At 36.2% G+C, this 22,639-nt stretch overlaps 1 protein-coding gene and 1 non-coding gene across 3 annotated transcripts in view; one reads left to right on the top strand and one right to left on the bottom strand.

Annotated features, from left to right (window-relative positions):
- ADAM9 (ADAM metallopeptidase domain 9) overlaps positions 1 to 22,639 on the top strand; it is a 110,431-nt gene that overhangs the window by 16,325 nt on the left and 71,467 nt on the right. For both annotated transcript variants that reach the window (XM_021675853.2, XM_021675854.2), the window contains exons 3-11: positions 679 to 737; positions 2,370 to 2,448; positions 4,574 to 4,650; positions 5,658 to 5,853; positions 7,388 to 7,453; positions 9,914 to 9,985; positions 11,349 to 11,518; positions 13,931 to 14,012; positions 14,793 to 14,926. In XM_021675853.2, coding sequence (XP_021531528.1) covers positions 679 to 737; positions 2,370 to 2,448; positions 4,574 to 4,650; positions 5,658 to 5,853; positions 7,388 to 7,453; positions 9,914 to 9,985; positions 11,349 to 11,518; positions 13,931 to 14,012; positions 14,793 to 14,926 — 935 coding nt within the window. The remainder of the gene's footprint in view (positions 1 to 678; positions 738 to 2,369; positions 2,449 to 4,573; positions 4,651 to 5,657; positions 5,854 to 7,387; positions 7,454 to 9,913; positions 9,986 to 11,348; positions 11,519 to 13,930; positions 14,013 to 14,792; positions 14,927 to 22,639) is intronic.
- Positions 7,166 to 7,234, bottom strand: LOC135271516 (small nucleolar RNA SNORD38). Its single transcript, XR_010339675.1, has one exon. It is a non-coding gene; the product is annotated as a small nucleolar RNA SNORD38 (small nucleolar RNA).

Below are 22,639 nucleotides of genomic sequence, written 5' to 3'. Positions count from 1 at the left end.
CAGGAGAATTGCTTGAACCCGGGAGGTGGAGGTTGCAGTGAGCTGAGATTGCACCCCTGCACTCCATCCAGCCTGACTGACAGAGTGAGACTGTCTCAAAAAAAAAAAGAAAATGCAAAGTGCTGCCAGTTAGACTGCTGTTCCTTTGTATGATATGTCCTCATTTCAGGGACATTAATATAAGCAAAAAAAGCATGTTTTAGAATTGATGAAATGAGGTGAGTCCTGTAATTCATATCATAAAAGGGGTTGAATTTCTTTTCAACTTCATATAACTAGAACTAGGGATAATCTCTTGAAACCAAGAGTTTCATTTCATTTAGAGAAAAGCAGGAACTATCTTATACTGTAGGTAATACATTGATGGACTTGAGAAGATAATTGAGAAGATAATCCCTTCAGTTATAGCTGAATTAGAAATGAATTTAAGAAGAGTTTAGATAGACATGAAGGTTATTTTCCATGATCAGTTATTAAAGGAGGGAAGGGATGATCAGAGTATAAAATTATTATTTAAGAATAGACACAAAGTTCTTCTATTAAGCAGTTCAGCCAGTACCTGTTTTCCTTCTTGTTTTAATTCAGGATGGAATTTCCTGCATCTTATAAATGAGGTGTTGTTGAAAAGTAATTTTTAAGACAGTGTTTTATTCTTCTTTTCTCTGTCTGTGCATTTAGGTATCTTATGTTATTCAGGCTGAAGGAAAAGAGCATGTTATTCACTTGGAAAGGAACAAGTAAGACATTTAATTTATCTTGGCTTTTCAGTAATGTTTTTCTAATAGTGTATTGGTTTTGTTTCTGGTTTGATACGGTTTAGTGGCTCCTGAACCTTGGTATTAAGCAGATTTAGCTCTTCATGTTGGTGCTGCACAGTGGCAGCTGGCTGGGCAGACAGTGATTTCCAAACAGGAAAGAAGGCAGAAACAAAGCCACACATCCCTAGTTTATTCTTTCCAAATGCATCACTAAGGGAGCAAAGGATACGCATGTGTCGGGAAGTTGTGGGCAGGGGAGCCTGCAGCCACTGAATAGGATCCAATTATTGGAAAGACTAAGGTTCCACAGGCTACTCCCATGCCTACTCACATAGACTTGAGTAAAGGTAAAGGACGTAATGCATCAGGACAAAGAAAGTGCAGACAGTCATCAAGGCACGACCCCCAGGGCCCTTTCTCAGTTGTACAGATGTGCTTTGCCTCCAGATTATGAACCGCTGAGATTGTGTGAGGGATCATATTTTCTGGGGAGTCCAGACACAAGTTTACTGAAGATATCTTTTATACCTCACCGATCATGTAGCTAAAGTCAGGCTGTATATCCAACTAAATCAGATAAAAACCTTCCATTTACTCATTTCTAGTCAATGTAGACAGGCTGGTCCTGGATGCCTCCAGGGGAGTTTTGAACCTGAAATGGCATGTTTATGAATCACTGGTTAGCACATTGCATCCCTGATTTGTCTATGAGGCCTGGAAATAAGCATACAGCTGCTCCAGTCCTGCTGCGAGAGAACCTGATCCTCATACACGTGCTTTATGCCACTCAACCTCCTAAACACTGAGTGAAGCTTTGGAAATCAGGAATAATTGTTTCTTTCAACGATTGAGGCAGAAATTTGCCTCCATACTTAGGAGGTTAATTCTTCTTATTTATATAGAACTTTTAGAAAAGACTGTAAAAAACCATTTATTTTTCTTCTGTAAATATGATATACTGTCAATAACCCAGTTTTTACTTTTCCTGTGAGTTGTATCTGAAACATTTAGGAACCTTATTTATGATATCTTAAGTTTTTTGCAGTTAGCATTTTATGACCATTAGAAAAAACATGTAGCTTAATATTAAATATTATCTGTAAGTAATGTACACTATTTCAGAGTTGTCTGTTTATGAGCTTTTCCTTTTTTTCTTTTTCTTTTTTTTTTTAAGAGACAAGGTCTTACTCTGTTATCCAGGGTGGAGTGCAGTGGCATGATCATAGCTCACTGCAGCCTTGAACTCCTGGGCTTAAGCAGTCCTCCCACCGCAGCTTCCTGAGTAGCTAAGACTATAAGTGTGTGCCACTCTGCCCAGCCAATTTTTTATTTTTTGTAGTGACAGGGTCTCACCATGTTGCCTAGGCTGGTCTCCAAGTCCTGGCCTCAAGTGATTCTGCTACCTCAGCCTTCCAAAATCTTGGGGTCACAGGTGTGAGCCACTGCACCCGGCTATTTATGAGCCCTTAATTTCACATTAGCACATTTTAAAATAATAATTTATCTCATGGAAGTTCTTATTTACTCCTGCTCATCTCATCTAGAAATAATACCTTATGAATCATGTCCTTAGTTGTAGATAATTTAAATGGTGTTTTATTTCTCTTCCAGAGACCTTTTGCCTGAAGATTTTGTAGTTTATACCTATAATAAGGAAGGGACTCTAATCACTGACCATCCCAATATACAGGTAATGTGTTTTCCTCTTGATTCCATAGCAAATTTTAAAACAATTATAATTTCAAAATGAGTTCTAAGTAGGCACTCAGGACTGTTACATTACACAGCCCCACAGGGCACCTTTAACATTATAACATGTAGGTTATCCTGGGAAAAGTGGGTGCATCTCTGTAGAGTAAACTGTAGCTTACAGCTCTCCAGGTACTCAGTAGTTAAGGTTATTTTTTGAAGACTAGGAAAATCAGTCTTCTGTTTAATGGTAATCCTTACTGATGAAGGGAAAAATTTGATATGTTTTGAAAATAGGAGTTTTTGATTATTGTGTTGAAAGTTAATATCTTTAAAAATGCACTTATTAAAACATTTAATTTGTCATTAATATGTAGTAAAGAAAACCATTCATTTGCTGTTATGTGTTCTAATGTTCTAAATTTTTGCTGAAAATAATTCTTTCCTAAAAGAGGTGTGGTCCTCTCTGCATCAGAGAACAGAGTACTCCTGGGGACAGAGCTGGCCGGAATACTCAAAATAATTGGCAGATGTCAAATTTGGCTTTGTGTGTTTATTACTAGAGGATAAACATTTCTAGTTTTGTTTGACTGTTTTACAGTCATTTTTGGCAGTTAGGTATTACACATTTTTTTCTTTTGCAGTGGTTTTCATGAGAAAACTTTATTCCCATTACATTTTTTTTCTTCTGAACTTTGTAATACTTTGCTAGGTTGAATTGTTTCTGTTGGTTGTGCACTTTTGCAGCATTCTTCAAATAAATAGGAGGCAAAAAAATCTTTATTTTAGATTAATTATTAGTACTTACAAAAGCCAAGGAAATGCTGACTTAGGCCTATCCTCTTCCGGTCCACTATCAGATTTCTTTATCTTAGTCCATCATTGGTCTGTTGTTTACTAGAAAATTAGTAGAGGAGTTTGAATTTACTTACAGCGTAAACCAGATTAAAAAATAACCCATCCATCCAGTCATGCATCCAATGATTACCAAGGCAGAAGGCCAAAGACCACATAATTTGTGTCACTTGACAAAAGCAGTGATGTTAAAAGGCATATTCTTCCTTGTAGAGCTTTCTTGGCATACTTTCTTCAGACATACACTGTTTGGGCTTGAATTTTGATTCATTATTTGCTGGCAAAGTTACTTTAGTCTGTTTGTGCCTTAGTATCTTCACTTTAAAATGGAATAATACTTACCACCGTATGGAAACTTAACTGAGTTAATACTTGTAAGATGCTTATAACATTCAGTCTGACAATTTTTAACTCAATGAATATTATTATTTGTTGCTGTTATTGAAAGTATATGTTCTTAAAACTGCTAAAAATCGATTTTAATTATATAGAAACTTACATAAGTATTATCTTACATAATTCTTAAGTATCATAAGTATGATTGAGTTGTTATGCTGGGTGTTTGAAAAATGTCAATTAAGACAGATGGAGTCTCACTTATTTCTTGGTTATTTAATATTATTCAGGTAGATGAAAGTGTGATTGTAGATTTCAAATACAAATTAAAACTTTGATACTTTGATTTTTTTTAAACATGGCCAGATTGTCAAATATAATGACAAATTAAAACTTTGATACTTTGATTTTTTTTAAACATGGCCAGATTGTCAAATATAATGACATATACTTTTGTCCATAAAATGAAATTAAGTTGCACTGAAAAATTTGTATACTTCCCCCTAGGGACTCTATTGCTGAATATTAAAGTTTATAAAGCATCATTCAGTGTCTTCCACAGGACCATTTTCTACAAACACAGTTTTAGTGAGTTGTCAGCCAGCTGCTGTTGGCTTCTTGGATTGACTGTGATTTAAAATGTTAAAGATTACATAATGTATGTTGTTCTGCTTCTAGGCTGAAAGGTCATTGAGGCAGAGCTGTTTGTACCTTGTATACCCTGGAATTCTGCCTAAACATTTGTGTACTTGTAGGGTGGTAGGAGATAGTCTGCAGATGGTCTAAAGAATGCCATGTGATACTATGAGATGCCAATAATATAAATAAAACTTTTTAGCTGACTGGCCTCAAGTAATTTTGTTAGCTCTGCAATTTCTTTGATGATTTTCAGCAATATAGCAATATTTGAAGATAATACAGTATTTTCCATTTAGAATCACTGTCATTATCGGGGCTATGTGGAGGGAGTTTATAATTCATCCGTTGCTCTTAGCGACTGTTTTGGACTCAGGTAAGCAATTTTGTATCTTTTTTTTTCTTTTCCCTATATCTTACCCTTTTTCCTATTTCTGTCTCCAGATTAAATCATTGTGGGCACTTAGCAAAATTGGAATTTACTTTGATGTTACTGAACATTTTTATAGCTGTTTCAGATATTCTTGGCATGTTTATTTAAGAAAGTATTATAGTTGATTAGTTTTAATATGTAAAGAGGAAATTTGTTTTGAGACCACTAAATAATTTTTGCTATTTAAAATAAAAATATACTTTAAATTTCTGTAGCACTTTATAAATTTTTTACTTTGTATTATTTGAGACTTGTATTTAAGTCTCATTATGACTGTGAATAAGAGCTCATTATCTCCATATTTAGGTGAGCAAACTGAGGTTCAGATAACTTACATTACACTTCAAATTAAGTTATTACAGTATTAAAATTACATTCCTTGAGGTCATGTCAATGTGCTGGTTGGTTGATTGTATAATTGATCGAACTAAGAAATATTAGTTCTATATAAGATGGATATGATTATCTTCACTTAAGTACTAACACTTATTTAATAGTTACTATGGACCAGGCAATATATTCTGTGTGTTTTGTGCTTATTAAGTAATTTTGTTTTCAGAACGATCCTATGCAGAGTGTAAACCAAGGCAAAGGTTAAATACCTCACTGAGAGTCCTGCAGCTAATAGAAAACATTTGGAATTCAAACTCTGGTTCTCTGTTTCAGATGCTACATTCTTAGTCACACCACTTTGTAGTGCCTTCCATTTCCCATAGATGACTCAGGGAGGTTAAGTAACTTAACAGCAGTGATGCTGCTAAGTAACTATTTGAGCTTTCAATTTAGGTCCGCCCCAGCCCCATCTGTCTGATTCTAAAGCCTCTGTTTTTTTCTCTATATTATGCTGCGCCTACTTACATATTTAAGAAGTAGGACTTGAACTTAAGTTTTCTGATTCCTTGTGTATTTTCTTTTTCTTCAAATCTGTATATGTGTAATGCAACATTCAGAGGATTGCTGCATTTAGAGAATGCGAGTTATGGGATTGAACCGCTGCAGAACAGCTCTCATTTTGAGCACATCATTTACCGAATGGATGATGTCCACAAAGAGCCTCTGAAATGTGGAGTTTCCAACAAGGATATAGAGAAAGAAACCACAAAGGATGAAGAGGAAGAGTTTCCCAGCATGACTCAGCTACTTCGAGTAAGGAAATAACATAATTCTTCATGGCTCAGACTACCATTTTAGAAAAATCATGTATTTATTCATGAAACCAATACTATGAGTAGTGTTTTATTTTCTTAATTTTGCCAAATACATGCCAGCCATTGCGATAGGTACTAGCGGATGAAAATACGAGCAATATACAGTTCCTGCTACCAAGTTAAATACAGTTTAGATTCTGTGGGTTTTGGATACTAGGTCTTAAATCTGCAACAGTTATCCTATTTAGTATTGCTGCATATTGGTCCATTACACTGTCCTTTTTCTTTTTTTTTTTTTTGAGGCAGGGTCTTGCTCTGTGGTCCAGGCTGGAGTGCAGTGGTGTGATCATGGCTCACTGTGGCCTTGACATCCTGGGTTCAAGCAGTCTTTCTGCCTCAGCCTCCCAGTAGCTAGTACTACAGATGTGTGCCACCCACCATGTCTGGCTAATTTAAAAAAATTTTTGTAGCGATGAGGTCTCATTATGTTACCCAGGCTGGTCTTGAACTCCTGGCATCAAGCAATCCTCCCGCCCCAGCTTCCGAAAGTGCTGAGATTACAGGCGTCAGCCACTGTGCCCAGTGCAAGTAGACTTTTTATTTACGTACCTCTTAGACAACTCGAATGGTGATTCTTGAACCCTAGATTAAAGAAAGAGAAACATATAGCTTTAGGACTTTAATGACTTCAGATATGTTTTAAGGACACTCTCATCCCTATTTGGAGACTGCTGTAGCATTTCATGATATACTCTTGACATGGGTCTCTTAGACTGAAATTGTTCTAGGACAAATCGAAAAATTTTTTTTCGATCAACTTCAGTTGCAGGGACTGTACCTTTCCACATAAGAGATGATGTTGCTGCCATGGAAGAAGCATATTTTTAATTAACTCATACTAGTTTATGCCATTATTTTTATCCCCTCTCCTGCTATCCACTCATTTGACTGTTGGACTGTTCTTTTTAACTTTAAACATTAGAAAACATTAAGAATTTTGCTTATTCTGTTTTGCATGAATTTTTGTAAAATGACAAAACTAGTTGTTTTTGAAAATGGCAACCTTGTTCTAACTTATGTTCTGGAATATTAGTGGATATGTTTTCTTTATCTCTCATCTTAGTAATGGGGTTTTTCATTAAAATATGTGTGTGTGTGTGTGTGTGTGCATGCGCGTGTGTGTGTGTGTAGTTTTGATTTTAGAAAATTGGTAATTATGCTTTGTAAACTTAAGAAACTCATTTTATCTGTAGCATTTTTCTCGTTATCAGTGCAGGTAACAGCAGATGATACTTCAAAAACTTTTTTTTTCCCCTCAGACATAGTTTATCATCACTTAAAGTCAGTAACAGAACTGGACAAAGTTTTTATCACTAAGAAGCAGATAACATTTCAAAAAACATGTTTTTCACTTTATTGATCTAGGATATGTTAAGCATGTTCTTAGCAGACATGAAATAGTGATGAGAGATTAGGATGTGACCATAGTCTTATAACTTTCTTTTGCCTTTATGCTGTTTGTGTTTTGACAGAGAAGAAGAGCTGTCTTGCCACAGACCCGGTATGTGGAGCTGTTCATTGTCGTAGACAAGGAAAGGGTAAGATTGGTGACAGTTTTTCTTCTTTTTCATGAAAAGCATATAAGTGAGCATCTAATGAAGGAAATATAAACTACAGTTTGTATTTTACTTAAATGATGATTTTAAAACTAAAATTTTTTTTCCCCTTAAACCTTATACCACCAGAATAATACCAAAATACCAACAGAAGCTAAAGGTAGCAAATGTGACTGCCTTTAACTTTATCTTTTATTAATGATTTGTTTTTCTTGTTCTTGCTGATGACTTGCTTATGCTAAATTTTTTGAGTGAATCTGTACTGCTTATCAGGTTCTTGAGAACTTTTCAGATTACTTTAATGGGCTATGGCTATAAAAGGTTTGGCTTCCTTGGCTAATCAGATTGCTTTGCTTTCTAGAATTTCAGATAACCTATATTGCACTTTAAGAGATGGAAAACCTCCAGGTCCTGGCATGCTTTGGAAGGGAATAGTATTAATTTCAGTGTACAGGATCACATGAGGGCATTTTCTTTATTTATACTTAAGAAACAGAACTAAGTGCTTTGCTTTAACTAAGAGAAGTAACGTCCCTATTGGCATTTATAGGATTATCAGTTTTAGAGATAATGGCTGTATAATTTATTTATTTATTTTCATGTTGCTTTTTTAAATTGATATATAATACTTCACATATTTATGAGGTACAAGTGAGTATTTGATTCAACAGCTATGTAATTTAAAATAGAGAATATTGAAGTATTTTGTTTGACTTTTACTTCCAACTTTGTCGTTAGTGTGAAAAAGTTATTAGTGGAAACTTATACTATAATTGGCAGTTTCTTTCTTGTAAGCTGTACAGACAGTTACTAGATTTTTTTTTTTTTGGTTTTAATAAAATTCCTTGTTCTATGTAGGTTAGAAAATAACAAGCCATCCCAAATAAATAATTTGGAGAAAATATTATTAAGAGATAGACTCGGATTTGTACATTATAGGTTCATTGCCCTCAAGCAGTAGAAGGAAAGCACATGGAATATGAGCAAGTGTGAACTCTGCCCCAAGCAGTGGGTAAAAAGCTTCTGTAGACTGTTTTGAACAAGTCACAAAAACCAAGATTCAAAATGTTTTTCTTCATTGCTGTTTCCAGATATATTTGTTATATACAGTTAGAAAATGGTTAAAAAAAATGGTTTAATTTCAATCAAGCCCTGTTAAATGTATTAAATTAATTTTTTTCTTGTTTAGGAGAATCATGATTAGATCCCCAACTGATGAAATCTGATATATTCTGATATTAGTGCTTTTAGCATAGAGCAAAATCATAAATTCTTTGAAAATTTTTCTTTTGCTAAATTGGTTACATAAAATAATGTCAAAAATAGACATTTGAGTTTAGCCAGGTCTCAAAGAAAAAGTTAATCATATTTGTTTGGCTTAAGACGGTTAAACTTTTATATATTTTCATTTACATATGACTTTTTAACTAGTGATTATTGGTTAATCTTGCGTTATTAATTCAGCCCAGGGTTTAGAAATAGTTTACTGGTGCTGATCTGTAACCAGTCTGGCTGTTTCTGTACCTCAATTCTGTTTTTATGTCACTTTTTCTTGTGTGTGTGTTCATAAATCTTGTTCTACCATGTGGCTGTGCAGAGTCTCTCTGAAGCTGTTCTGGTTTGGAAGCTGCACAATTCTTGAATCAGTCGTTTTTTTCTCAACTAAACTGTTAAATTAAAAAAATAAAAGGTTTATTGGTGATGTCATTAGCCTAAGAGGTGAAAGGGTCAGGAAGTTCTTTAGATTGTCTTTTATTCTTTTATCTATGCATTTTTATTGCTTAAAACTCTACCTTTGTGAAATGCTTGAAAATATTTTTGCATTAAAATAAATAAAAGGAACAATAAGAAGATAATTTGTTTTAAAGTTCTACTAATTTGGAGAAAATGAAGACTTCAGTGCTCTTTCATTATTACTTTACACTTTCACCTGTTTTTCTTTTATTCCTATCACTATAATTTCTTAATTTGAAGTGTTGATAAATGTCTAAATGCTTCAATTTTTTGTTCAGAGGAAATATTTGGATTCTTATCTTCATTATAACAAATTACAGACACATTTTTATTCCTGTTTTTTTTTTTTTTTTTTTTTTTTGAGATGGAGTTTCGCTCTTTCACCCAGGCTGCAGTAAAGTTGCGGGATCTTGGCTCACTGCAACTTCCCCCGCTCCACCCCGGGTTCAAGCAATTCTCCTGCCTGAGCCTCCCAAGTAGCTGGAATTATAGGCACCCACCACCATGCCTGGCTAATTTTTGTGTTTTCAGTAGAGACAAGGTTTTGCCATATTGGCTAGGCTGGTCTTGAACTCCTGACCTCAGGTGATCCACCTGCTTGGGCCTCCCAAAGTGCTAGGATTACAGGCATGAGCCACTGTACCTGGCCTCACATTTTTATTCTTAATCTACTTTGGTGATAATGATTCTCCTTCTTTGCTTTTCTAGTATGACATGATGGGAAGAAATCAGACTGCTGTGAGAGAAGAGATGATTCGCCTGGCAAACTACTTGGATAGTGTAAGTTGTATTTTCTGTCAATCAGGATGATTCTGTCCTATTCTGTCTCAGAATAGAACTTAAAAAGTGTCTCATTTTGAGTTCTGATTATCATAGAGCCTCAATCAATGACTCAGTCTTTCAGAGGTCTGCTTTCTGGTTTGTTTTGTAACTCTTTTTAATGTTTAAAGCAAAGTATCAGTGTAGAAAGACTTTGAGAAGAACAAGAGATTTCATATTAGCATCTACTTTAACTTCAGAGTAGCTAGGCTTAGGTGCTTTGGCATTTATGAAAAGGTCTTTGAATTTTTATTGAGTGCATTTTATTTTGAATAAGACTGCCTTCTACCCTGAAAATATGATATGATGATATTAATGTGTGTGTGTGTGTGTGTGTGTGTGTTTGGTTTGAGATTTTGGAGTTCATCCAGTGGAAGATACTAAAGAATTAGATATAAAGTAATTTTATCGACAAAGCTGATATGAACATCAAACGTGATGATGATGATGATGATAGCATTCAGTTGAATATTTACAGTGTGCTAGACACTGAGCTAAGTGCTTTGGACTTAACTAACCCATTTACTCCTCACAGTACCCCTATGAAATAGATGTGAGTTCCACAGTCCTTTATCTGAAACCTCTGACGTACCTGTGATTATAATTTTAGAAAAATAGTGTGGTTCACTCTGCATTATATAATACCTCCGACAGGATCTTGAGATAGCACCTTGTAATCAGACTCATTGATATTTCTGCAGTGAAATAATAGGATTATTTACATTAAGTGGGATAATAGTGGACTGTGAATGGGCTTGCATTATATCAGGGCAAATTTTAGAACCAGTTTTATCAAAAACTTAATTTCCAGACTTTGTCAGATTTTACAATGGAAGATAATAAGGATTTTGAATCTCTGTTACTATCATTTTATGATTGAGGAAACTGAGACTATTGAGAGGTTAAAGTCTCATTGTGGTTTTTTTTTTTTTTTTTTTTTTTGAGACGGTGTCTTGCTCTGTTACCCAGACTAGAGTGCAGTGGAACAATCTTGGCTCACTGCAAACTCCCCCTCCTGGGTTCAAGCAAGTCTCCTGCCTCAGCCTCCTAAGTAGTTGGGATTACAGGCATGCACCACCATGCCCAGCTAATTTTTATATTTTAGTAGAGATGGGGTTTCACCATATTAGCCAGTCTGGTCTTGAACTCCTGATCTCAGGTGATCCGCCTACCTCAGCCTCTCCGTGCCTGGCCGAGAGTCTTGTTATATTAGAGCAAAGATTTTTTTTTTAGGCAGGTAAGTTTTAATTTAAGTAGCTGTGTTACTTCATGTGGTTAAAAGGTTTTTCTCACATTCTTTTTACTTTTATTTCTCTCTTCCCAGATGTATATTATGTTAAATATTCGAATTGTGCTAGTTGGATTGGAGATTTGGACCAGCGGAAACCTGATCAGCATAGTTGGAGGTGCTGGTGATGTGCTGGGGAACTTCGTGCAGTGGCGGGAAAAGTTTCTTATCACACGTCGGAGACATGACAGTGCACAACTAGTTCTGTAAATGTTTTTTCTTTTAAAGTACTATTAATGAAATGATCAAAATAATGTTTGCTTATTTTCTTGTATTAGAATTATATTCTCTTGAGGTTTGGTGGCATTCATTTAAATGAGGAAAACTTAGCTCAATGTGGCATTATGATTATGAGACCTCTTTTGTCTGGATTCCCTGTCACCTTGCTCCCATGTCCTCCATTTTTCTTGGGTTTACGTCTTCATTTTGGTATAGTGTGTTTTCTAGTTGCTTTTTGTGAACAGATATATGAAAAGAAAACATTTTGACCTTATGTGTGTCTGAAAATGTTTTCCCAGTTTTGGAACAGAATTTAAACGTTGCCTCAATTTGAGTTTCTAGGGCCTAAGTAACTCAGTATTTCCTAGGCATGCATTGAGTTTCTTTTGTCTTGTTTTTTTTTTTTTTTTTTTTTTGAGACAGAGTCTCACTCTGTTGCCTAGGCCAGAGCACAGTGGCACAGTCTTGGTTCACTGCACCCTCTGCCTCCTGGGTCCAAGTGATTATCCTGCCTCAGTCTCCTGAGTAGCTGGGATTACAGGCCTTAGCCACCACGCCTCGCTAATTTTTGTAGTAGAGATGGAGGTCTCACCATGTTGGCCAGGCTGGTCTCGAACTCCTGACCTCAGGTGATCTACCCGTCTCGGCCTCCCAAAGTGCTGGAATTATAGGTGTGACTCTGGGTATAAAATTCTATCCATGAAATCCTTTTTCTTCACGATTTTGAAGGCATTGCTCTTTTGTCTTTTTGTCCCAGAATTACTTTCGGGAAGTCTGAAACATTCTGATTCCTGACCTTTTGCATGTGGCCTGTTTTTTTCCCTGTCGCTGGAAACTTACAGGATCTTCTCTTGGTTCCCAGGCTTCTGGATTTTCCTGATGATGTGTTTTGGTACGGGTCTTAATTTTTAGTAAAATTAAGACACTGACACATCCTCGAACCAGTGAGAATGCCATCTAGTTCACAAAATACCAAAAAGAGCAGGTTTCAAGCATACTCACCATGTCTTGCCCAACCACACCCACCAAACTATCTTAACCCCCTCTGTTCTGTGGTCTCTATCTGTCCTGTTAGAGACATTTCCCAGATGTTTGATGATTTTTAGTTGTTTGTATACAGTTGAGAATGGGGTCCCGAAAAGCTTTTTGGAAGCATTAAGTCCATGAATGCATCTTGGGGACTATAAGTTCACTATAGGGTGGTCTGGCTGGAATGTTTCCTTGTCAATCTCATGTTAGTACCTCTAGTCATCTTCTCCTGGCTGGAGAGATGGCTCAGAGAAGGATTTATCCATTCATTTAAGATATATTTATTGGATGTATACCTCAGGCACTGGGAAACAGCAGTGAACAAAACTGGCAAAAATTCCTGCTCTCATGGAGTCCATGTGCTGGTGGAAGAGATTGGCCATAAATGAGATAAATAAATACATGTAGTATGTTAACCAATGATAAGTGGTAAGGAGAAAAATAAAACAGGGAGGTAGATATAAAAGCATTGGAGGAATGAGGTTGACTATTGAGGTGACATGGCCAGGGAATGCCTAGTGAGGGAGATGCCTTCTGAGTAAGGACCTGAAGGAGGTAAGGGAATGAGTCTGGGTGTATATTACTACTGGGGAAGAGAGGTCCAGGCGGAGGGAAGAGGTGCTGAGGTATAGGTATGTGGGGTGTGATTGAGGAGGCACACAGGGCCTATCTTGAATTTTTTTCTTTTTTGGAGACAGAGTCTCACTCTCTCACCCAGGCTGGAGTACAGTGGTGTAGTCTTGACTCACTGCAATCTCTGCCTGCTGGATTCAAGTGATTCTCCTGCCTCAGCCTCCCGAGTTGCTGGGATTACAGGTGTGCACCACCATGCCTGGCTAATTTTTGCATTTTTTTCTTTTTTTTTTTTTTAGTAGAGATGGGGTTTCTTGATGTTGGCCAGGCTGGTCTCAAACTCCTGACTCCAGTTGATCTGCCCACCTCAGCCTCCCAAAGTGCTGGGATTATAGGCATAAGCCACCGCTCCTAGCCCCTCTTGACTTTCACATTCACTGTGCTAACTGCCCTGCAGCTGCCCATGTAAACATATTTATTCTGTTTGTTATCTATCTATCCTCACTAGAATTTGTGAATAAATAAACCTAATGTATTTAAGGAGAGGTTTCATCTAGAAGGTAAAAAGAAGCAAATTTGTCTTAGTATCCAGAAAATGTCTTCATTTGTCTGAAAATATTAATAAGAAGGAGATAAGGTATAATTATATTCTGATTTTAGAATGTTATTTTTCTTTGCCATTTTTCTGCCAGGTTTTATAGGTTCTCCCAATTCAGTTGAGATTATTCATACAATAAAAGCAACGTGTTCCTTTTTTTTCCCCAAGAACATTTTATAACTTTTACATTTTCATTTAGAAAGAAAGGTTTTGGTGGAACTGCAGGAATGGCATTTGTGGGAACAGTGTGTTCAAGGAGCCACGCAGGCGGGATTAATGTGGTACGTTGTTCTTGATGTTTAACTTTGGATGTTTGCATTGGGACAGTATCAAGCATTTATTGACCATATATTTCCTCCCCTGGTCCTTAAAACAATATTTTGAGTGTTATGAGGGACACGGTAGAAGTGACAGATGTGTTCTTTCCCTAGAGACTGGGTCAAATTTTTAAATATGTACTATATCTACTAGCTCTTTACTTTTTTATTTTATTATTTTATTTTATTTTACTTTAAGTTCTGGGATACATGTGCAGAACATGCAAGTTTGTTACATAGGTAAACATGTGCCAGGGTGTTTGCTACACCTATCAACCTGTCATCTAGGTTTTAAGCCCCTTATGCATATTTGTCCTAAAGCTCTCCCTCCCCTTGCCCCCTACCTCCCGACAGGCCTTGGTGTGTGAAGTTCCCTTCTGTGTGTCCATGTGTTCTCATAGTTCAACTCTGAGTGTAGCTCTTTACTTTTTATGGGTGAGGAAACAGATTTTAGTGAATTAAATTAGAACCATCAGCTTGTTTTCCTATCAACTATCATGAGTAATCTATAGGTGTTAAAGTGGTTGATCTCTTGCTTGAAGGATCTGTGTCCATCATTAGTGTGTGATTCATGTTACTTTTTTACTCAACTGAAATGTATGAAGACTTGTTGGATGCTTCATTTATTGTATAGGCTGTCAACAGTGTAGTGAATAAATTTCCTTTTGTGAAAAAATAATCTGAGCAGCAAAACATTTTCTTTGTGTTCAGAAACCTAATCACTACCTTCATGTGTCTGAACAGTTTGGGCAAATCACTGTGGAGACATTTGCATCTATTGTTGCTCATGAGTTGGGTCATAATCTTGGAATGAATCACGATGATGGGAGAGATTGTTCCTGTGCAGTAAAGAGCTGCATCATGAATTCAGGAACATCGTGAGTACCTGGGTTCTTTCTTCTTCTTTATATAGTATTGTAGATCCATGTTATTTCTGGTTTCCTGAAATTGATTACATGACACACCAATGAGAAGTCTTTTCCCAGCCTTTTAGATTCAGGGGGTACATGTGCAGGTTTGTTACCTGATGTATAGCTGAAGTCTGTTTTTTCATTAAATAATTCTAGAGAGCTTTTAGAAGGCAACACTTATGTAGGCACAAGTATGTAACTATACTCTTCTATAAACCAATTATAGACTGAACATGGCAAAGTTTATATCTGAAGTAGAAATTAGGGGGTAGTTTCTGCTAGATTCAATGTGGATTGGATTTCACTGAAGGACTGTGTAAGAAATTTCTTCACAAACCCCTTTTTGAGAAAATGCTGCATTGTCACTGTAAGTAGAAGAGATTGTGACGTATTTCTATCAGCAAACCCTGTTTTATAGAGATAAAAGTGGGAGGCAAGACAGAGAAGAGGAGAGAGAATGGCTAACATTCATTAAGCTCTTTTTATGTACAGGCACTGTTGTTGGCTTTTAAAAGATTGTCCACTTACTTACTGCTCATCAGTGAATTGAGGTACACATACTTTATCTCCATTTGCAGATGAGGAAACTGAGGTCACACATGCAAATTGCTGACTGGGATTCAAAGCCAGGAAGTCAGAGCCTGTGATCTGATCTTAGAACCCTTTCCTGTCCCGAAGCTAAAAAATAATTATAGTAGAAGGTCTCATGGTGTTTGGGCATCAGAAATACAGATTTCTAATGCAGAATCATCATAATGCCGGTGAGGTTCCTTCCTAATTTAGAAGGCAGGAGTCCTAAGTAGAGAGCTGAACCTAACAGTAGTGTGTACATGTGTAGATGCTGAGCCTGAGTGAAAATTAGATATGAGAGATGGTATCTTTAACAAATACAGGGTGGACATGGTGCGTCATGCCTATAATCCCAACATTTAGGGAGGCTGAGTTGCGAGGATCACTTGAGACCAGGAGTTCAAGACCAACATGGGTAACAGAGTAAGACCTTGTCTCTAAAAAAAAAAAAAAAAAAATTGAAAAATTAACTGGGTGTGTTGGCACATGCCTGTAGTCCCAGCTACTCAGGAAGTTGAGGCAGGAGGATCACTTGAGCCCAGGAGTTCAAGGCCGCAGTGAGCAATGATTGTGCCACTGTACTCCAGCCTGGGCAACAGGGTAAGACCTTGTTTTAAAACAAACAAACAAACAAACAAACAAAAAAACAAACAAACAGATGAAGATTTCAAATGGGGAATATCCGTGGCCCCAAGTGTTCATGCCCCTTCCCACCTCTCTCAGGCTTCCGAAGCACTGACAGAGTAATAAAAACTTCTGTCAACCAGCCTTTCAGCTAAAGATCTGCGTGGACCAGACAATTCTAGTCACATGCTAGTATAAAGGGAAGTACTCAAGCAGAATTTATAGTTTTAGAATAAATACTAGGCTAAAAAATAGATACGGAAGAATTAAAATAGTACTTATGAACATCCATGCTTTATAAAATAATGTACTAAGGAAAGTCATATGTATGTAAAAGATTTCTTATAGTAGAGGGAAGTAAATTTAGCATTTGCTTTGGCCAGCAGTGAAGTTGAGAAAGACGTGAATTCAGGGAAACAAGAAATGAGTAATGAACAATGAGACAAGTCAAGAGATTGAAATAAAAAAGCATTCAGAGTTTTAAGGAGGGAATGTTATGAAACAGTGCCATAGTGGAATTTAATATGGTATAGGAAACAATGAAGAGTGGACCCATACTTTATTCACCAACTTGTCAAACATTTATTGAGCACTGACTACATGCCAGACTTTGTTCTCAGCATTTGGAATACCTCAGTTAGATTGACTTGCCCTTCAAAGAGTTTACATTGGAGGGGAGTGGGAGACAATCTATAAACATAAGAAAATCAATAATATAGGGTGTTAGAAGGTGATAAGTGCTATGTGAAATAAAATAGAGTGGAATATGGAGGATTGGGAGGGCCGAGGGTGGTGAAACAACCAGAACAGGCCTCAGTATGACAAAACTGGATGTTAGTAACAGAAACTTTGAACGAGGTGGTATTTAAAACCACTCCCCTACTTTAAATGAGTTGGTATTTAAAACTACTCCCCTAAAGTAAACCCTATGGCAAAGAGACTTATAGTATAATTAAATATTAAGTAAATATTAAGCATTTTGAGGAGAATGGTATTTAGAATATTATATTGAAAACAACACATATTGACATTTAAATATGAAGATAACATGATCTCAGATATAAGGTTTCAATCATTTTTCCCAAGGGAAGAGCCAAAAAATGGTTTTTTTTGTTTGTTTGTTTTGTTTTAAATTTTGTTTGACTTGAATGTGTATACGCTTGCTGGGGATATAGTAGATAGAAAGGGAGGAAACTGTTTGTTACTGGGATCTGGGAGAGTCTCTGTAGCTGCAGGGAAGACTATCCCTACAGGAGTTGAGATAGAGGGACACTGATAGCTTGAAGGGACCTGATAGAGAGGGTTCTAGGGGAATTATTCAGCCTTATTCTCCCAGTGACTTCTTATCTCTTCAACAGAAGTGTTGAAAGTGAGTACCTGTGTCTTGTCCAGCTTGGTGGGAAAGCTTTTGATTTTTCACCATAGTTTATGATGTTGGCTGTGGGCTTTTCATATATGGCCTTTATTATATTGAAGTGATTTCCCTCTTTCTAGTTTGTTGAGATTTTTTGTCGTGAAAGAATGTTGAATTTTATCAAATGCCTTTCAGCACCTGTAGAGATGATTATGTGACTTTTATCCTTGATTCTGTTAAAATGGTGTTAATACATTTTTGTATGTTGAGCCATCCTTGTGTCCCAGGTGTAAATCTCACTTGGTCAGAGGGCCTGATGTTTCTGATGTGTTGTTGAGTTCTGATTGCTAGTATTTTTTTGAGGATTTTTACATTTATATTGTTAGAGATATTGACTTATGATTTTCTTTTCTGATTGTGCCTTCTCTGACTTTGATGTTAGGGTGATGCTGGCCTCATAAAATGAGTTTGGAAGTGTTCCTTCCTCTTCAATATTTTGAAAAGACTTTTTTTGGAGCAGTTTTAGGTTCACAGAATAATCGAGAGGAAAGTAGAAAGACTCCTCCCATATACTTTCTGTCCCTACACTTGCATAGTCGCCCTGTTGTCAATGTCCCTCAACGGAGTGGTATAATTGTTAAAATTGAACCTACATTGACACATTATGATTTCTCAAAGTTCATACCTTATGATTCACTCTTGGTGTTGTGCATTCTATGGGTATGGACAAACGTATGATGACAAGTATCCCTCATTATGGTATCATGCAGAATATTTTCATTGCCCTAAAAAATTATCTGTGCTCTATGTAGTCATATGTCCTCACCCCTCCAACCCTTGGCAACCACTGATCTTTTTACTGTCTCCATAGTTTTGTGTTTTCCAAAGTATCATATATTTGGAATCATGAAGTATGTTGCCTTTTCACATTGGCTTCTTTCACTTAGCAATACGCATTTAAGGTTTCTTCATGTCTTTTCATGTCTTGATAGCTCATTTATTTGTAGTGCTGAATAATAAATATCCCATTGTTTGGTTGTACCACAGTTAATTTAGCCATTCACCTACTGAAGGACATGTTGGTTGCTTCTAATTATGAAAAAAGCTGCTATAAGTATCCGTGTGCAGGGTTTTGTGTGACCATGAGATGTGATTGCTGGGTCACATGTTAAGAGAGTATGTGTAAATTGTCTTCCGAAGTAGCTATACCATTTTGTATTCCCACCAGCCATGGATGAGAATTACTGTTGCTCTACATCTTTGTCAGAATTTGGTGGTGTCAGTGTTCTACATTTTGGCTATTCCTATAGGCATGTAGTGGTATCTCATTGCTTCAATTTACATTTCCCTGATGACGTAGGATATAGATGATCTTTTTTTGTGTTTATTTGCCTTCTATATACCTTCTTTTCGGCGTCTGTGAAGGTCTTTGGCCCATTATTTAATCAGATTATTTCTTTTCTTATTTTTTAGTTTTAAGAGTTCTTTGCATACTTTGGATAAGAGTCTTTTATCAAATATATCTTTTGCAAATATTGTCTACTAATTGGTAGCTTATCTTCTCCTTCTTTTAATATTGTCTTTCACAGAGCATACATTTAATATTTTAATTCTTTCATGGACGATGCCTTTGTGTTGTATCTAAAAAATAATTGCCATATTCAAGATGATTTAAGTTTTCTCCTATGTTGTCTTCCAGGAGTTTTAGAGTTTTGAATTTTACACTTGGGTCTTTGATCCATTTGGAGTTAATTGTGGAGGGTGTAAGATCTGTGTCTAGATTTATTTATTTATTTACTGCATATGAATATCTAGTTGTACCAGCACCATTTGTTGAAAAGACTATCTTTTATTATATGGCTTTTGCTCGTTTGTCAGAGATCAGTTGGCTGTATTTGTGTGGGACTCTTTCTGGGCTCTCTATCTTGTTCTTTTTATCTGTTTGTCTTTAGCCAGTAACACAGTCTTTATGACTGTAGCTTTAGAATAAATCTTGCAGTCAGGTAGCATCAGCCCTCCAACTTTGTTCTTCTTTACTATTATGTTGGCTATTCTGGGTCTGTTGCTTTTCCATGTAAACTTTAAAATTAGTTTCATCTATATCCACAAATTAATTTGCTGGGATTTTGATTAGTATTGCATTGAATATATAGATCAAGTTGAGGAACTGGCATCTTGATAATATTGAGTCTGCCTGTAGGTGAGAATGAAATATATCTTGATTTATTTAGTTCTTTGATTCTTTCATCAGATAGTATTGCAGTTTCCTCATGTAGATCTTATGCATATTTTGTTAGATTTATACCTAACTCTCATTTTTGGGGGTGCTAATGTACATGAATTAGTAATGCTTCTAAAACATATATTTAAATTTTATTTTTAATCCAAATTGAAAATATATGTCTTATAATTATATCACTAAATATATTTATATTTACTGTAATTACTGATACATTTAATCAACATATACTACTTTTTACATACCACTGAGAAATATGATGTCAATGAAATTAATAGTTCAATTGTAATCTGAAATGAATCTCAATTTCAAAGTTATTTAAATAGGAAAAGAATGTGTTTTAGAATCCATTAAATACAGTATTTGGGTTTAAAGCTACCATCTTATATCTCCTTTATTTGTCTTCTTTTATGGTTTTCTTAAAAGTCTTCCATCTTAAATATTTAAGGTGATGGATATTCCAATTACTCTGATTTGGTCTTTACACATTATTTGAATGGATCAAGTGATCACATGTATCCTGAAAATACGTACATCTTTTATGTGTCAAAAAAGGGACAACAACAACAACAACAAAATCTTCTGTGTTATTTCTTTGGGGTTGGTGGAATGTTTTTATTTTTATTTTACTTTGTAGAAATGGGATCTTGTTATGTAGCCCAGTCTGGTTTTGAACTCCTAGGCCTAAGCAATCCTCCCACCTTAGCCTCCCAATGTGCTGGGATTATAGGCATGAGCCACTGTGGCCTGACAGATAGCATGCTTTTAGTTATATTATTTTCCTTCTAGACGTATTTCCAGAATGGAAATTATGCAGTCTTTTATTTTTTTTAAAGTTACCCTAGAAATTATAACACATGTTCTTGATTTATCATGTCTACTATTAAATCTTATCCTTCCCCAAACAGTTCAAAGACTATATAGTGCTTTAACTCTATTCATCAGTTTCTTGACTTATATAGCTGTGTGCCAGGAAGAATTAGTGATTAATGAAAATTGTTTATTGTCGTTCATTTAGATTTTGACCATTGCCCTTGCCCTTTGGTCCTCTTGCATCTCTGACCTTCCATTTGGTATCCATTTTTCAGTCTGATCAAAGAACTACTTCTGACTTTCCTTTAGTGTGTGTTTAGTAGTAGTATATATCTCTTAATTTTTGTTTTTCTCCTGAGGGTGTCTTTATTTCTCTTTTTTTGAAGATATTTTTGTTGAACATAGAATTGTAGATCGTCAGTTATTTTTCATCATATTGGGATTTTTCCATTATCTTTTGCCTTCCATGTTGTTGAGATGTTAGACCATTTTTCTGTTGAAGTGAATCTATTTACCTATAGCTATTTTCACAATTTTCTCTTTACACTTATTTTTTTTTAAGTTTCATTATCATGTTCCTGTTGTAGAAAGAAACAAAATCATGCATACACATGTATGTTATGTATATATAACACATATACACATATATGTCTTCATATCCTGCTCAGAAATTTTTTGGTGTTTTAAAGTTTGTGGCTTGATATATTTTTTTTCTTCTTTTTAAAATTTATTTATTATACTTTAAGTTCTGGGGTACATATGTAGATCGTGCAGGTTTGTTACGTAGGTATACACGTGCCATGGTGGTAGTTTGCTGCATCGCCCCAATCAGAAAATTCTCAGTCATGTCTTTACGAATTGCTTCTTTACATATTGCTTGTGTATACAGGGTGTCTGCACATTTGCTGTCTCTTATGCTTCTGTGATTCTAGTGAACTGTGTATTAGATCTCACTATATGTCCTTTGTCTCTAATTTTTTAAAATATATGTTTGCCGAGGACCAGCTTGGCCGGGAGACTCCCACCCAGGCAGGCTGAAGGTATTGAGAGAGGCAGACACCCAGATAGCCAACAGAGTGGATCTATCCTGGGGACCAGCAGCCTGAGAGCCTGTGGGGCTTGCAGCTCTCCAGAACTGAAGGCCCTGAGCAGAGATTCATCCATGTATTTATTTACTCTATGACAGGTGATTCTTTTTTTTTTTTTTTTTTTGAGATGGAGTTTCGCTCTTGTTACCCAGGCTGGAGTGCAATGGCACGATCTCGGCCCACCGCAACCTCCGCCTCCTGGGTTCAGGCAGTTCTTCTGCCTCAGCCTCCTGAGTAGCTGGGATTATAGGCACGCGCCACCGTACCCAGCTAATTTTTTGTTTTTAGTAGAGATGGGGTTTCACCATGTTGACCAGGATGGTCTCGATCTCTTGACCTCGTGATCCACCCGCCTCGGCCTCCCAAAGTGCTGGGATTACAGGCGTGAGCCACCGTGCCCGGCGACAGGTGATTCTTATTACATACACAGGTGTTCTACATATACACATAACAGAGGATATACCAAGTAGGCAGATGTTACCTGCCTACCACTAACTACAAACTACAAGCATCCTCCACAAAGGGGCCATGGGGGCAGAGTAAACAATGTTTCTCAGCATGTGTTTCCTATCTTTTTTTTTTTTTTTCCCTTCTAGGTTATTTCTTCTGACACCTTTCATCTCACTGATTCTGACTTCATATGTATTTTGTCTGTTGTTAAATTTATCCACTGAATTATTCATTTGCTTATTTCATTTGTCAGATTTCTGCCTGGTTCTTTTTCAAATCTGATGTATTAGTTTTGTAGATTTTAGTTCCCTGCCCAAATTTTCATGCTTTTCACTTTTGTCCCTGATCATAGTAAGCATAATGTTTTATGGCTATCATTTGATAATCCTGGAACTAGTATTAGGGTACTTTATTAGACTTTATTTGCTGTTTTTTTTTTCCTTTCTTGTAGTGTATTGTGGCTTCATGTGGTATTTTATATTGTGTAGCCATTATATTTAAAATGTTTTTTTAAAGAATAATTTCTGAACTAGGATGAGGTT

The sequence above is a fragment of the Aotus nancymaae genome, unplaced genomic scaffold (assembly GCF_030222135.1).
Source record: "Aotus nancymaae isolate 86718 unplaced genomic scaffold, 86718_ANA_hifiasm-v0.15.2.pri h1tg000079l, whole genome shotgun sequence".
NCBI lineage: Eukaryota > Metazoa > Chordata > Mammalia > Primates > Aotidae > Aotus > Aotus nancymaae.
This window is presented reverse-complemented; position numbering and strand designations above follow the sequence as displayed.